Source organism: Echinococcus granulosus (genome assembly GCF_000524195.1).
Source record: "Echinococcus granulosus chromosome Unknown EG_S00058, whole genome shotgun sequence".
Classification (NCBI taxonomy): Eukaryota; Metazoa; Platyhelminthes; class Cestoda; order Cyclophyllidea; family Taeniidae; genus Echinococcus; species Echinococcus granulosus.
The window spans coordinates 46,626-60,687 of NW_020170438.1; the positions used below are offsets into that span (position 1 = coordinate 46,626).

General features: G+C 41.9%; 1 protein-coding gene across 1 annotated transcript; it reads right to left on the reverse strand. All coding sequences in view use genetic code 11, as the record gives it.

Moving 5' to 3' along the window:
* Positions 1-1,357: 1,357 nt before the first annotated feature.
* On the reverse strand, positions 1,358-13,009 carry EGR_06495 (hypothetical protein; the record flags this gene model as incomplete). Its single annotated transcript, XM_024495744.1, has 3 exons — positions 1,358-1,531; positions 7,865-7,948; positions 11,624-13,009. 3 exons carry the CDS (start codon positions 13,007-13,009, stop codon positions 1,358-1,360), a joined length of 1,644 nt encoding a protein of 547 aa, XP_024349808.1.
* Between the last annotated feature and the right edge of the window lie 1,053 nt (positions 13,010-14,062).

The window sequence follows — 14,062 nt, forward strand, 5'->3', positions numbered from 1 at the left end:
ATTTAACTTAATTGGGGGAAGAAAATGGTATATTCTTATAATTACATAAAAATGAGCTAAGTAGGGATGAGAATAGACTCGTTTTAGATGATGGGGAGATTTTCCTTTAAAAAACAATTAAAACATGTTCTTATTAGCGTTAGACTCTCTCACCCACACTTTCATGCATGCATGCGACATGAATCCCACTTTAAGATACATCAAAACGCCATCAGAGCGTATACTTTTGTCAACATTATCCAGCTGGTCTTCAATTAGCCACGTAAATCCTGAAATGTACTGCTTCTTGATTCAAGTAATATACCCTCGGGGCAACCCAAATCTCAGCTTGGTTTAAGAAACCAACCAAATTTCACAGTGGAAGTTCTTTAATAAATGCAAACTTATGGCAATGCTAGGGTTCCCTGTCCCTCTAGATCACGATTATATAGATACCAGCTTGTGAATCCGACTTACTTCCCCATTTGGCCATGGCACTATCTAGTCCTGCTTACAACTGGCAAATTTTCTGCATTTTGACAGGAAACTTTCTAATTATTTTTAACGACAGCAGACTTTCGGCGTTAAGAGAAACAGAGTGACTCCCAAAAGAGAGAGTGTAAAAAAACACCAAGAGACCCCACAAACTGGGTGCTCAAACTAAGCTCAATTTCTTTGCTGAGACTGTAGTAATATTGGATACATTCAGTGCATGCTTGCCTTTACAATCCTTGAAATAATAATTTGATAATCGTAATCACATTGGTGATAAAACACCCCCTTTAGTGATAGAAAAAGGATGAATATCATGTACTTCGTTAAAAAATTACCTATATTTGAAACAACTGAAGTTGTAGTTATCGTAAAACCCCTTGTGTATAATTGCATTTTACGTAAAGATCAGACAAGTGAATCAGATCAATGAAAAATTTATTGCTACTATGGCCAAAAAGAGATGAATTTCATTGCATCTGGACACAGAATGACCTACAGACGTTTGACAGTTAATAAATGTTCTTAGTCTGCATTGTATTTCAAAATAGAAGTAACGGATATTCAAGAAAATGTTGCTTTCTATCGATGAAGAGAATGAATAAACTGATTTGACTTTCCGTTGTAATAGGAGGCTAAACTCAGGAAATCGTGGCTAACCTTCCGCAGGCACTGTCAAGAGAACTAATTGCTCACATTCTTATAAGAATTACTCCAGAATGCTCTTGAATTTGTGGCAACTCACTACTGACTAACTAATGAAAAGTAGAATGTGTAAGAGATATCCATTAAGTGCTTTATCACTTCCCATTTAATTGTAGTTTCCGAAGCTTTAAACTGCCTTTTGTGCGCATACCCACCTATCATGGACTTTTCGATTGAACTGTCAAACAGACAAGTTCTGTGCATTTTGGCAGAATGAAAGATATTTGCTGATCTGTTGCAGTTGCGTTTTCGAGAAGAAAACCTGCTTTAGATGCGAGGCGCAGAAGCTGCGGGCAACTGAAGACGGGCCCGAAGGTCCGAGGCTCAAACATGTTTCTATGTCATCAGCGAGTTCCTAGGTAAATCTAGGATTAATTATTTTTTAAGTATTTACTAAGTATATTAATAAAAACCAAGGGACGAGGGAAAAATGTGGCGAAGTTACCTATTGACACCGTCAAAAGGACAAATGTTTTAGCCTTTTTTAAGAAAAAGTGATTAACTTAGCATACCTGCGTGGATCTGCAACATCTTTCAGAAGCATACTACCAAGTTTAAAATACTAAAGGCAAAGAATCGGCGAAGTAAAAACCAAGCGTTAGGGAATATGAGGGGACGATTGTCCAGTTTCCCCCACATTTAATTACCCAGAATGTAAAAACAGGGTACAGTGATCAAATCAACCATAAAGCTAATACTTACACAATCAAAAGGAAGAAAATTCTTCCCATTTGGAGGAGGAATGACCTACGGTAGTCCTGAAACCATAAGCGGAATCTTAGTGACTGGCGTATGGAAATTTGAAGGACCTACCAATCAGAAGACGGTAATCAAATGGGCCAAATATTTTCACTCATTTAAGAAAAAACTGTCTTAGTTTTGCCCAACCCAAAAAAGTCAAAAAAAAATGAGAAATGCCATCCAGAAGAACCTAATCGTCAATTCAAAAGGGGACTAAATAACAAATGACACGGAAGACACAATTTCCGAGTTCGCTCCTATACTGAAGTTGGATTTTGGGAAATAGTACAATCCCCTATGCACCGGCTTTACACTTTTAACTGCTGTGGACGTAAGAATGCGATATTAATGCCAACACCGGCCGTGCAAATATACTAACATTAAGAGAAAAAAATCCCTTCCACTCGGATAATGAACGACAGTTACCCTAAAGTTACACCAGAGTTAGATTAGAAAAATGAGTAATCAAGGTTTCTTTATCTCTGACGTCGATTTCCGTCAGTTTTTCATTTATTCTGTCAAAAGGAAAAGTAGTACATTTGGACAGTGAATGGCACGCGTTAGATCCCCATAAACTAAAAAGGGTGGCTTGAATAAAATCAGGTCCAAAAAAATTAATGTAGGGTATCATATAAGAGCCCATCCCATCATAGCCATCAAATATTGCATACTTCTTGGATTTAACGTTATAGGAATGTACACCGAATCTACATAAAGGTATTAATTTACACCGCTAAGGGAATGAATTCTACACGCTCAGATAAAGACACATTCCAGTGATGGTAGAATCTACTTCAATCCTGCATTATTTAAAAAGCGTTGCTTCCAAAAGAAAGGCACAGAAAGTAATCGCGACCAGAGAATAGAATTTAAACGCTGCGGAGGTCCAAACACAGAAATGTGTCGAGATTAGCACAATCGCGTGTAAATAATAAACGTGTCTGGGCAGGGCCCAGCAAAAGAAGGGTGGAGTATGACGGAGGGCAGAAGCAGAAGAAGTAAATGAAAAAGAAGGAGAGGGAGACTAGGTGAAAGAAGCAAGAGTGAAGTTAAAGACGCCGGCTGCAAAAGCAACGCCAAGGGAATCACTTTATCACTGTCAGAGTAGGCGCTGTCAAATACAGAAATGGTGCCACCACCACTGCTGCTGCTGCTGCGTTACGTGAAGGAATTCCACACTGGCGGGAGCTTCAAAACATTCCTTCTTCCCCTTTCCTCCTTTCCACTCTCCACTGGACTTTCAGAGGCGAGAAAATAATATTCTGCATCATCACTCCCACACGTGCGGGCTATTTAAATGGATGAAGGAAGCGTGTCAGCAGCGGTAAGTGAGTAGCGCATACACATGCCGGTTGTATGACCTTGGCCGGCTCCGTGTCCGAAATTACGGACAGTGAGGGAGACGAGAAGGGAACCTTTTCTCTCCCTCATCACCATGTTTTTTTTTCATCTCAACTCCCCAAGTTGTGCGTCACTAACCTGCCAATCGATTTAGAAAGGTAGGGGGTGGGTTGTCACAATGGATGATTAATGACATATCCCACCCAGCGACACCTTTCCGTTGTACATTGATATCAGATGCGCTATCAACGTACAATCACAATATTGTGCAACGTAAAGGCAACTTAACTTTACCAATCTCAAATCCATCCAAAACTACACGTTCCACCTTTAGTCCTCCTCCAAAATCATACTAAATCCTGAAACTGTAGCAATTCTTTTAAAAGGGAGACATTTAAATTAACATTTTTACCGAAAATATGATTAGGCAATGATTCAATTTCCTATGTACTGAACTCCGTGACTAGAAAGTATTCGCCCGTACCTAACTTTCGTAAGCCAACAGATTGAGAAGATGCTGCAAGAAGACTTGAACATGGAACTCACCAGACGATAAATCATTCTGAGGACAAGAGGCAGAATGCAGAATTGCAACGAGTATTTCATACGAGAAATGCAAATTATGTCGGATTGAAATCACAACAAACCAGACGAGACAGAGAGAGAGAGACGAATACAGAGGCAGAGGTAATAAAAGTGTAAATATTTGGGCGTATAAAAGGCACAAAAATAGTAGAATTAGCACTAACAAATGTTTCTTCCTCAACAAAGCCGCTTAAAACTTGTCTTTCATGTGACGCTAATTTAGGGCATGAGTAGGTAGACTCCTGCTTAGACCAATAAATCCTGATTTGGCTTGACAAACAAAAAGAACGGCAGTTGGGGAAGGAAGGATTCAATGGAAGCCTGCTTCCTGGTCCCTTATCGAGACGCGAATGACCGACTTTAGTTTGAGGCGTTTTTTCATCTGTCCAAACGCCCATATTTGTCAAACACGCAAAAACAATTTTGGCACGCGATATTTTACCTCCTGATCGATTAGTATGAATGACTTCGAAGTTTGTGGCGGCTTTGATTGGGTAGACAACTTGAATTGACCTCAGTAATGTGTAGAGTGATACGGATCTGAACTCCCAGGAATGGATCCCGTGGTGAACAGTGACGCTCCTTCGCCTTAGTTGGTGAGAAGAAGTGATGAAGGTGAGTCCACTAATGCAAAGACAAAGGTTCTGCTGGAGTAGTTGAGGACCACCTTTATTATACCAACGCCGTATTCTAACATCAGCTTCAATGATGTGGGTGATATCTACCAAGCTAACCTTTTTAAAATGGTTTAAGAGTCGAAAATAATCTGTAAATAGAAACATTTGGAAAGGGAAAATCATTCTCCCTTTTTAAATGCCACTTCTACTGTTTAACCAGTGGCACTTAGGACTGCGATCTTTAGCCTATTTCAAAAGGTGTTTCGCAAATAAGAAGTCAGCATGGAATAAATAGAACCTCTAGATGTGGAATAAGCTCTTTGGCAGACTACAGAAGTGAACAATTATGCAACTTATTCTTTCGAGATCAAAATCAGTTTAATACCAACACAATTGTAAAAGGGGACACATGAAGGCGTCTCTGTTGCCAAATTTAAACCTATCCATAGGTAGAGGATATTTGCTGGATGAATAAAAATTATGAAGCCGATATCAAGAATAAGAATGATTTTTCTCCATCAATTTATAAGTTGACAATAACGGAACCACAAAAAAGAAATTTGTGTCTACGCACCATAAAGTTCAAATGGAATACACGTGGAATCACTCCTGGCGTTACCTTGTTATAGTCTGGGTATAAATAACTTCAAGAAGTCAAAACGCACCATTTCTCGGATAAATGGCTTTTGTTTAGGAAATCAAATTAAAATAATGCTAAAGGTATAGTGATGAGTTGACTATGAAAGCCCCCGTTTTAAACTCTTATGGGGTAGGACCCTCGAAAAATGTACTAACTTGGGACCTTGAGACTTGTCTCTTAAGGTCAATGAACTCAACACTTGTGGCTAGTAAAGCCATGATAAGCAGTGGACAGGCCCGATACCTCTTTCAAAAAGTTGCCTTGCATCTGTTCCGTCTTGGAATATAAACTAACAAGAGAATAGCAATGCTGAAACGTGGATGAAGCAATTCATTGCCATTTAGTCCCAACTTTAAACTAAGCCATGATAAACATGTAGTAAGTGGATACAGCCACCCCTCCATTGGATATTGTAGCAGGTTTCAGAAATAAAACAATCTCATAACTTTGAACATCGTGAAATGAAAGACGTCATGAGTTCCTAAGGTACCAAACCAACTCCCAAATTTGGCCTTCATAGAAAGAAAGTGGGCTTCGGCGTTGCTCGTTCGCTAGAACTTCATCCACATGTATGTCAGAGAGATAGTCACCAAAGGCATGCGGGAAACATTACAGTGAATACTGAAATCACTTTCAAATTCTTTTGAAAAGTATAATGAGTTTAAAGCCTATCTATTAGTGGGTTAGAGCACTAAATGACCGGTAGCAATGGCAAAACTCTGGTCAATTCCAGTCAGAGGAATAATAACTAGGATGCATCCAGAGAGAATTCACATAGGGATTTTAGAGGCGATCTCTGTGTTTATCGGTAGTAACAAATACTTCTCGAACCGGGCATCCATCCTTCCTTGACCAGCATTGCTGACTTTATAATCAACAGCTAGTGAGGGGCAAAAAAATTTTTAAAAGTTCGTTTTAGCCAGAGGAGACAATGGAGAATAGGCACAGAGAGGCAATGTGATAGTGAGGTCTGAATGGCCATTTGATTATTTTATGATAAGCATGCTCTCAAAATTTGAACCGAAGACAAATACAAAATCATCTTGATTGGGTACATTTTTGGAGGACTAGATACACTATAAAAAAATGGAAGGATATTCAGTCAAGGAGCTACAGCAGTAAACATCAAGTCGGAATGTTTTTGATGAATTTGAACACTAATTTTTCAGCAAAAGAAAAATAGCAACATTCACCTCGACTAGTGTTGATTTTGAGATACTTTGAAAGCCAAAAAATGTTTGTCAGTGCGCTACAGCATTAGGGGTTCGGCAAAGTAGACTTTAACCATTTTCACTTAAAAGTTAGACCAACCCTACCAGAGAAACATGTGGTGGGTGAACTTAGCAATCACAACACTAAAGCTTACACAGCACTGAATATTCCATGGATGACTTTTACCCTTATTCAATCTAAAATTTTGACAGAACAAAGCCAGGCAAGAATGTAAGGAGTAAATTCAGGAACTGATTCGACACATATAACAAATGTAAATTTTGCTGATCAAAGGCTCACATCATTGAATGCCTTGGGGAAATTTTGACAAAGTAACTTCAAAAATTTTACGGATTCGAACGGTACGAATGTGTTACAAATAAACTTCGAAATCATTTTATTGCACATGATTTTCTAGGTCTAAGTTTCTGTTGAGAGGAAGAAGCCCCACAGATTTCGATCTTACCTATCAATATTAGCTGAGGGGAAATTTCACCGAATACTTGAACCACTCCTAAAGCCCCAAAATATTAAGCAAATCTCCCTCAAAGCAGACGTAGCAAATACAGTTAAGAAGAACTAACTTAGATGGTTTAGTTTTTGTCCAGCGAATAGAAATAGTCACTATCGATGGAATAGCTACTTACAACATTCTGCTAAAGGGATTCGGGCGACTCTACCCACTGACTACAGCAATCGTAAACAATGGAAGCACTGCCAATTCAACGTTATGCACACCCTGAAGCAATTTAAAACGTGTTAGCCGGAAAAATGGAACTGGTTACCGTCAAAAGATAGACATAATCATTCTGACAGATTAGAAAATGAATAAGTTTTAAACAAAATGGCTAATTCTACTGGGTTTCCATACCACTTTATAACAGTATGGAACAATTGTTTGATCAGCCAGTCTTATATACTACTTAAAGCTCTAATCAGCATCAAATACCGTATTAGATTCAGGTTTTTTAAAAGAGCTTACCAACTTCACTAAGTACAAGGTATTCAGCCATTGAAATTCACGAGCATTAATTTAATCTATTCAAAAATATCTCGATTGGGTACTTTAAATACTGCCATCCCCAAAGTTGGGCACAAACCCGACAAAAAGAAGAATTCGAGGAAGTAAGTTAAGCAACAACTAGAGAAGTCAATAAAAGCAAGCGAATACCTAGTAGAAAAAAGAAAATGTTAAAGCATACACAAGTCCGTGGAATGGTATGCGGGATCAGCAACCTGTAAAAACACCGCTTATCTAAGCGTGTGTATATTTCCTTAAAAATAGACATCTATTGGTCGCCTTTGCATCACACCAAACAAATGTACATCCCAAGTGACCAAACAATCCAAACCAGTATTAGATAATCAGGCAACTGACAAACTAATAAGGTGAGGGAGGAGGGAAGGAAGGGTTTTAGAGAACACTTTACGCCAATCTGCTGCCACGCCTTTGAGTCACAATGCACGAACAAAGATTCAATGCGTCATTGGGCTACTGTGTGGCAAAATGAAGCGGATGATTTTTTGAGTGTGTTCACAAACCAATTTCTACCTCCTCTTCCTCCTCCAACTCCTCCTCCTCCCCTACCGCTCTCATCCGGTGAAATTTCAGCCTTGAAGGAATGAGCAAAATTGGCTAGTTTGATGAAGTAATTTTCTCCGAACATGCACAAAACAGCTCGAAACACAGCAGCTGTAAAAGAAAGAAGTCCCGGTTTTCATTAGAATACCAATGGGTTTCCTCAGAATAATGAATGAAGAGAGAGGGAAGCAAACGCTAAGCTTCGACTACAAACACACTCCTATTTAGTGCCTCTGGACAGCATTCTATAGCGATTTGGGTAACTAGAACATAACCGTGAAATTTAAGCATACATAGTCCACATCTCATGTACAAACGGAAAAAATTATACCCCCATAACTACCATAAATCCAGGGTCAATTACTCCATTTTAAATATGGAGGGTTTGCTGGAAGAACCGTGACTACAAACCCATATTTCGATAAGAGCAGATCTTCAAAGAAGTGAGTCATTTTTCATTACAAATGTCTTTTCGCGGCTGTAATTCTCTTCTACTAATGAACAAAAGCTTTGTTATAGGATTTGAATTATTTAACAAATTAACTAGGGATATATCACTCCAAGAAAGTGATTCTGCAAAACAAGAATGATGAAGATCAAAAACAACTAGCAACAGCACTAATTAGGATAATCATCCTAGGATTAAAAGTGTCATTTGTTAATCATAAGGTATTGCTTATTATATTGTCTTCAATCGAATCCAAGGTCTTAAAACAGATCCTGTGGATTAAAGCGAGCTTGAGGGTAAGCAAATGGCTTATTTTGTAGGTGGTAGAAGAACCTAGATTTGTAGCTGTTTCATGTCTCTTAGGTCACTAAGTCAATTTTCACTAGGGCGTAGTATTTCACACCGAGAGGGGCTTGAATCTTACATTCTGTAAATCTGTACCTTTAATGGAAAAGGGATGGAAAGCGCTGAAAGAGTGTCGCACACACACACACACACACACAAGGTGCTCACGATCCATCACGTGATCACTGTTGCGTATGTTTAGGATGAGAAGGATATTAACAATTGTACAATTATAAGATTTGCTGATGTGGAAGTGTTTATGTAATTCTGTAAACAAACGGCAGAGTGAGAGAGAGCGCGCGAGAGAACCGCAAAATTTATAACAAAATATGGTATTTTAAAAGTCTACTAGAAAAATGTTTAATCCATTCCATAGGTAGTTTCGGATACAGACGCACAGTAGACCAGTCTTACGGTTTGTGGAATGTGTTAGCAGTCTACCAAAGTGGTGCGAATTGAAGAGACGGAGGGTAGGGTGTCACACTTTCTGTTTCCATCTCGTGAGCCGGTTAATCACCTGTCTCGCACACTGACAAGACTTAAAACACCCATCTGGCGAATTTCACAGTTTGCATAAAAGGCGGAGAAAGATTATCAGATTCATTATTAATAGTCTCTTCTTTAGAGTAGTAAGGTCGTGTCGATGTCGATGTTTCGGACCCGAGATTGGTAAGTTGAGGATAAAGGATTCAAGCAAGGTCACTAAATAAAAAGTTAAAACCTCTGATACTTTTCAGACAATCTAAGCGTATTTAGTGTTAAAAGGGAACATGAAAGTACTTTGAAAATTTAAATCTTTTTTATAATTTCAAGCTATAAAGGTTGTAGATGATCTCGAACCGAACCAGCATTCAGCAGGAAAAGGGAGTTAAGTAATGCAGAGAATGCTCCATCATTATCCACAGTAAGGCAAAAAACAGCCTTAAAGAATTCTAGACGTGTAAAACTAGTTTTATTATTTTCTATTCAAGACATAAAGTAAAGATGTGTTAAATTATGCAAATTTCCTCTTCAGAGGAACTCGGGGGGCAGCCTGTTATCGAGGCATGCAATTGAGAAGAGGTTAAACTGGTATTATTATGTGGAATCCTCCATCACTCTTATGATGAAAAGTACTCAAACACATATGAATAAAACTTGTTTTCCTGTAGATACGTCGCTAATTTCACAGGATATTGTATTAAAGAGTGATCGGAATATGCATTGTGGTAAGGCGAACGTAATATCCACCCACTCAAATAATGCAACACTTCAAATTACTGGAGGACTTTATGGTAGACAGTGGAGTAAATGGAGGGTGTGTGACCCAAATAGGAAGTACATGAGGGGGGGAGAGGCTGGGGTCCCCACACTGACTATCACAAAAAACACCCACACATATCCGAACGTGGGGCTCGGCTCCGGTCCCCAATAATTGACACAACTCAGTTTCCTTTTAGTACTAGCTCAGCGTAGAGAAATAGATTACACTTCGCAACCTACGCATATGTCTGAGCGAACAGTGTGTATATGTTTATAGGCTTAGTAAATACCACAGGTCCATAAACACACCAGAAGGGAGGTACGGTCAGTCAGGCTATTGACGCCTATTTTTGCAATGTAAACGCAATTCTCGGAGCCTTGTTTTTACCACACCGCTCAAAGTTCATGGATGCGTCAACGTGTGAATGGAACTTGGTCATCAAAACAATCCTCCTCTCCTCTCCACTTCCCCTCTACTCAAAAATTTGGCGATCCATTATACTCGCTCCAGAGATCAAATTTCACCTCGGTTCACTGTGTGTGTATGTGCATGTACCTTGGCCTTTATGAGTTAAGAAGTAAAAAAATCAAGGGACTTTTGCGCATTTGAGCAATGAAGATAACCTTTCCTTCCCTCCTTCCTCCTGCCGTCTCAGTGGGCGAGAGAAGAGAGGTGGGGCTTCAAGGGTAAAATTTGGACGATGATGAGGTCCGACAGTTGGTATCAGGTTGTAACATCCATCCCTATATGTGTTTTGGTGACTGAATCGTGGGAACGATTTTTTTTCTGCCAAGCTCTTAACCCGCTACCCTACATGCATGTGTTTTCGGTTAAGCCTTCTAGCAGCAGCTCACAGTTTGATGAAACACAGTAGTGCGTGTGTACACGCTCGCATGCGTATATGCGTGCAGTTGACAGACATCCCATCCCCCATCATTGTCATCACAGTCATCAGCACACACTCACAAGGTAAGCTGTCAATGCACTACCGATCCCGTGCAGTGACGAGGGAATGAATTGTAATTGTACACACGTACCTATCCCCTTCCCCGGTCCGATGCGCTATTGACTCTTGACTGACTCCCCTCTTAACCCTCTGAACAAAAGTAAACAATGACTTGTTTGTTGAAAAATTCAAGGGGAATTAGGCGCTTCCTTTGTGGTGTTATTTCGAGGGTTCAGCGATATGATTAAATAAGTATGTTTGCCCTATTTCGGACCATGATGACGCGTGGATTGATTGTATGGAGGTGAAGTGTAGGCTCAAATGAAGCACTCTACCACTTGATCCCCCTTTAATTTACTAAAAAAAAATATGAACTTCTCTAAATAGGCAAAAATTAAAACATGACTTTCAAAAATACCATTGTGGTAATGCAGCAGAGGTGATTTAAAATTTCTAACCATCGTATTACATCGCTGGGCGTCGGAGAGATGGGCAAAGAAGCAGAGCCTCGCCCCCTTCTCCGTGGAAACATTACTGACTGAACTGAGATTTGAAGAGGCACAATCGCAATATAATTGACAACATTGAGAAAACTTGATAGTATGAAGTCGATCTTTTTTCTATCCTCTAAAGTTAAATTTACCACCCTTTTCGCCTCTGCTACCACTAACGTTAATGAAATGTTCATTACTTGCAAACCAGAGGATAAGGCATTTAAAAATTAGCTCAGCCTATTTTTTAACTCACATGCTGACAAATTTTGCATTTGTAGCCCTTTGCTGCGTGCCCATAAATCCCCGGCAGACTATCGATCATCCCAAGCCCACTACTCATTGTTGGGGGTCCATCGAAGGGTCCTATGCCCCCACCGACAGCGCCACGAAGTCCGATACCTCCGGGGGGATCCAACTTAGTCTCTCCCATAGCTGCCGCTGCAGCGGCAGCAGAGGAGGAAGAGGAGGACAGAAAGTCGGGTAGGAAACCACCAGCGGCATGCAGACCGCTAAGAGGATGAGCCCCAGCAGCACGCGGATCCATGACGATTTCATTTGCAACATCCCGAGCTGCCTGCGCTGCCATGGCCGCAGCCATTGCAGCCGCCTCCGAAGAATTGCGTCCATGAATGCCACCACCCGGTCCTTTCGACACTGATGGCTGGAAGAGGTAGTTAGTAGAATTCATGGAGGCAAATACGTCTCCTCCTCCACCACCACCTTGTAGATGGTCCGCAGTTGGCGTAGAAGTCGCCGAGGAGGAGGAGATATGCATGGATGATGAAGGGGGCGGTGGTGGCATTTGCCGATCGCCCTTTGCCACAGCCTGCAATGCTAACGCCATTGCCGTCGCTGAATTAAACTCATTGGAGGGTCGTTTTAGGCAGTAGGAGGGAGCAGCCGAGCTAACCGAGGGTGAGGCACTGGACGAAATTCGTCCATCTAGGGGAGAAGCAGATGATCCTGTTGCACCAACACCAGCGGCGTTGTGAAGACTTCCAGTTGAGGAGTAGTGTCGTTGGAATTGCTGGTGTTGTTGCTGCTGTTGTTGTTGGGAGTTTGGAGACAGTGAGGGATTGTGATAGGCACTACTGTTGAGGGGAGAAGAGCTAGCTGAATTGATCGTAGGCTGCTGTTGTTGACGTCCGTTCATAAGCGCTGCACGTTGATCGAACGGCGGGGGAGGAGGCGGTGGTGGTGGTGGCGGAGGAGGCGGACCTTGAGAAAGCGGTCCCAAACCCGACAGTCTACTACCGCTTCCTTGTTGTTGACCCTGCATTTCCGAAACAGCTACTGCAGCTGCTGCTGCGGCTGCTGCTTCTCGTTGCTGGCGCTGATGCTGCTGCATCTGCTGCAAAGATGGCACCGCACCACCCGTGGAATATGGTAGTCGAGAGTAAAAGGATTCCAACGAGCTGTCCTGTTGATTTTGTGTCTGCTGCTGTTGCTGATGTTGGTGATGGAGTTGCAGACCCTGTTCAAAGGGTCCTCCTACACCAGGGGAGGATAATCCCAGCGGTGGAGTGGACTGAGCATTCCCAGTAGCGGAGGAGGAGGTCATGTTGGGATAGCCAGCGGTGGCCCATGGCCAGAGGAAAAGGCCCGTTCGAGTTCGAGGATCGGTGCCAGTCACATCCATGTGTCATATACTCGTCGGAGTGTGTGCCTGTGTGCGTGTTATATTGATCGGGTAATCGTCGGAGCAGAGTAAGAAAAAGTTACCACCCCGGGGCGTATGTGTGTGTGTGTGTGCGGATGCGCGCGACGGAGGATTCAAAAATAAAGTGTGTGTGTGTGTGTGCGTATGTGTGTTTTAGGTGAATGGACAAGGGGTGATACGTCCGCACCTGCGTCCTCCTATCTCCGATGCTCTCGCTAGCTTCTCTTCTCTCAACGTACTTACGTGCTTGGAAGCGTGCAGAGTGTGTAGCGCAGTAGTAGAAGTGGCAGTAGCAGTCGTACTTATGTTCTCCTTTTTTGATGAAGAATCAGCATGTCAATTACATAGGCGGATATGTGTGTGCTGGTTGGTATATACACACACATACATACGTATGTATGGATGTAAGGCTTAAGCGCGCGTGACACACATAGACACCCTTGCGCACACACCAACAGCTACCAAAGGGATTCGAGCGTGTGTGCGTGCGTTTGTGCGTGCGCACGTGCGTGCTGAGTGCTCGCGTGCGTGCGGTCCGCTGTGTGCGGAAGTGATACCCGAGGCAAAAGGGAGAGAGAAAGAGACGGTATGCGCGCTTCAGCGTGCAATTTCACGATAGAAAGAATTAAGAGGAGATTGGAATAGGCCTCAGCGCTGCTGAATACACCTTCGTGTGTCACCCCGAAGAATCTGTGGCTCTCCCTCTCTGTGTGTGGTGGAGATTGGGCCGCCTAATCATTGGTCTAGCGCAGCAACCAATCAAAGATCCATAGGCCATGTGAGTAGCGCGCATGTGTGCGTGCGTGCATCGCCTAAGCTTGGCCAAAGGGAAGTGCGTGCATACGTGCGTGCTGACGTTACCGTAGCCACAACTACGTCAAGGCCATTATGCGTGCGTACGTGCATGCACCCATCCTGCCAGATGCGATACGTCTGCGTGGGTGGAATGGAGTGTAGTGGGACTACGAATAGCCTCCAAGATGATCCCTGCTCGATTCAATTTAGATCCAAGTAGGGATTGGATGAGATCTT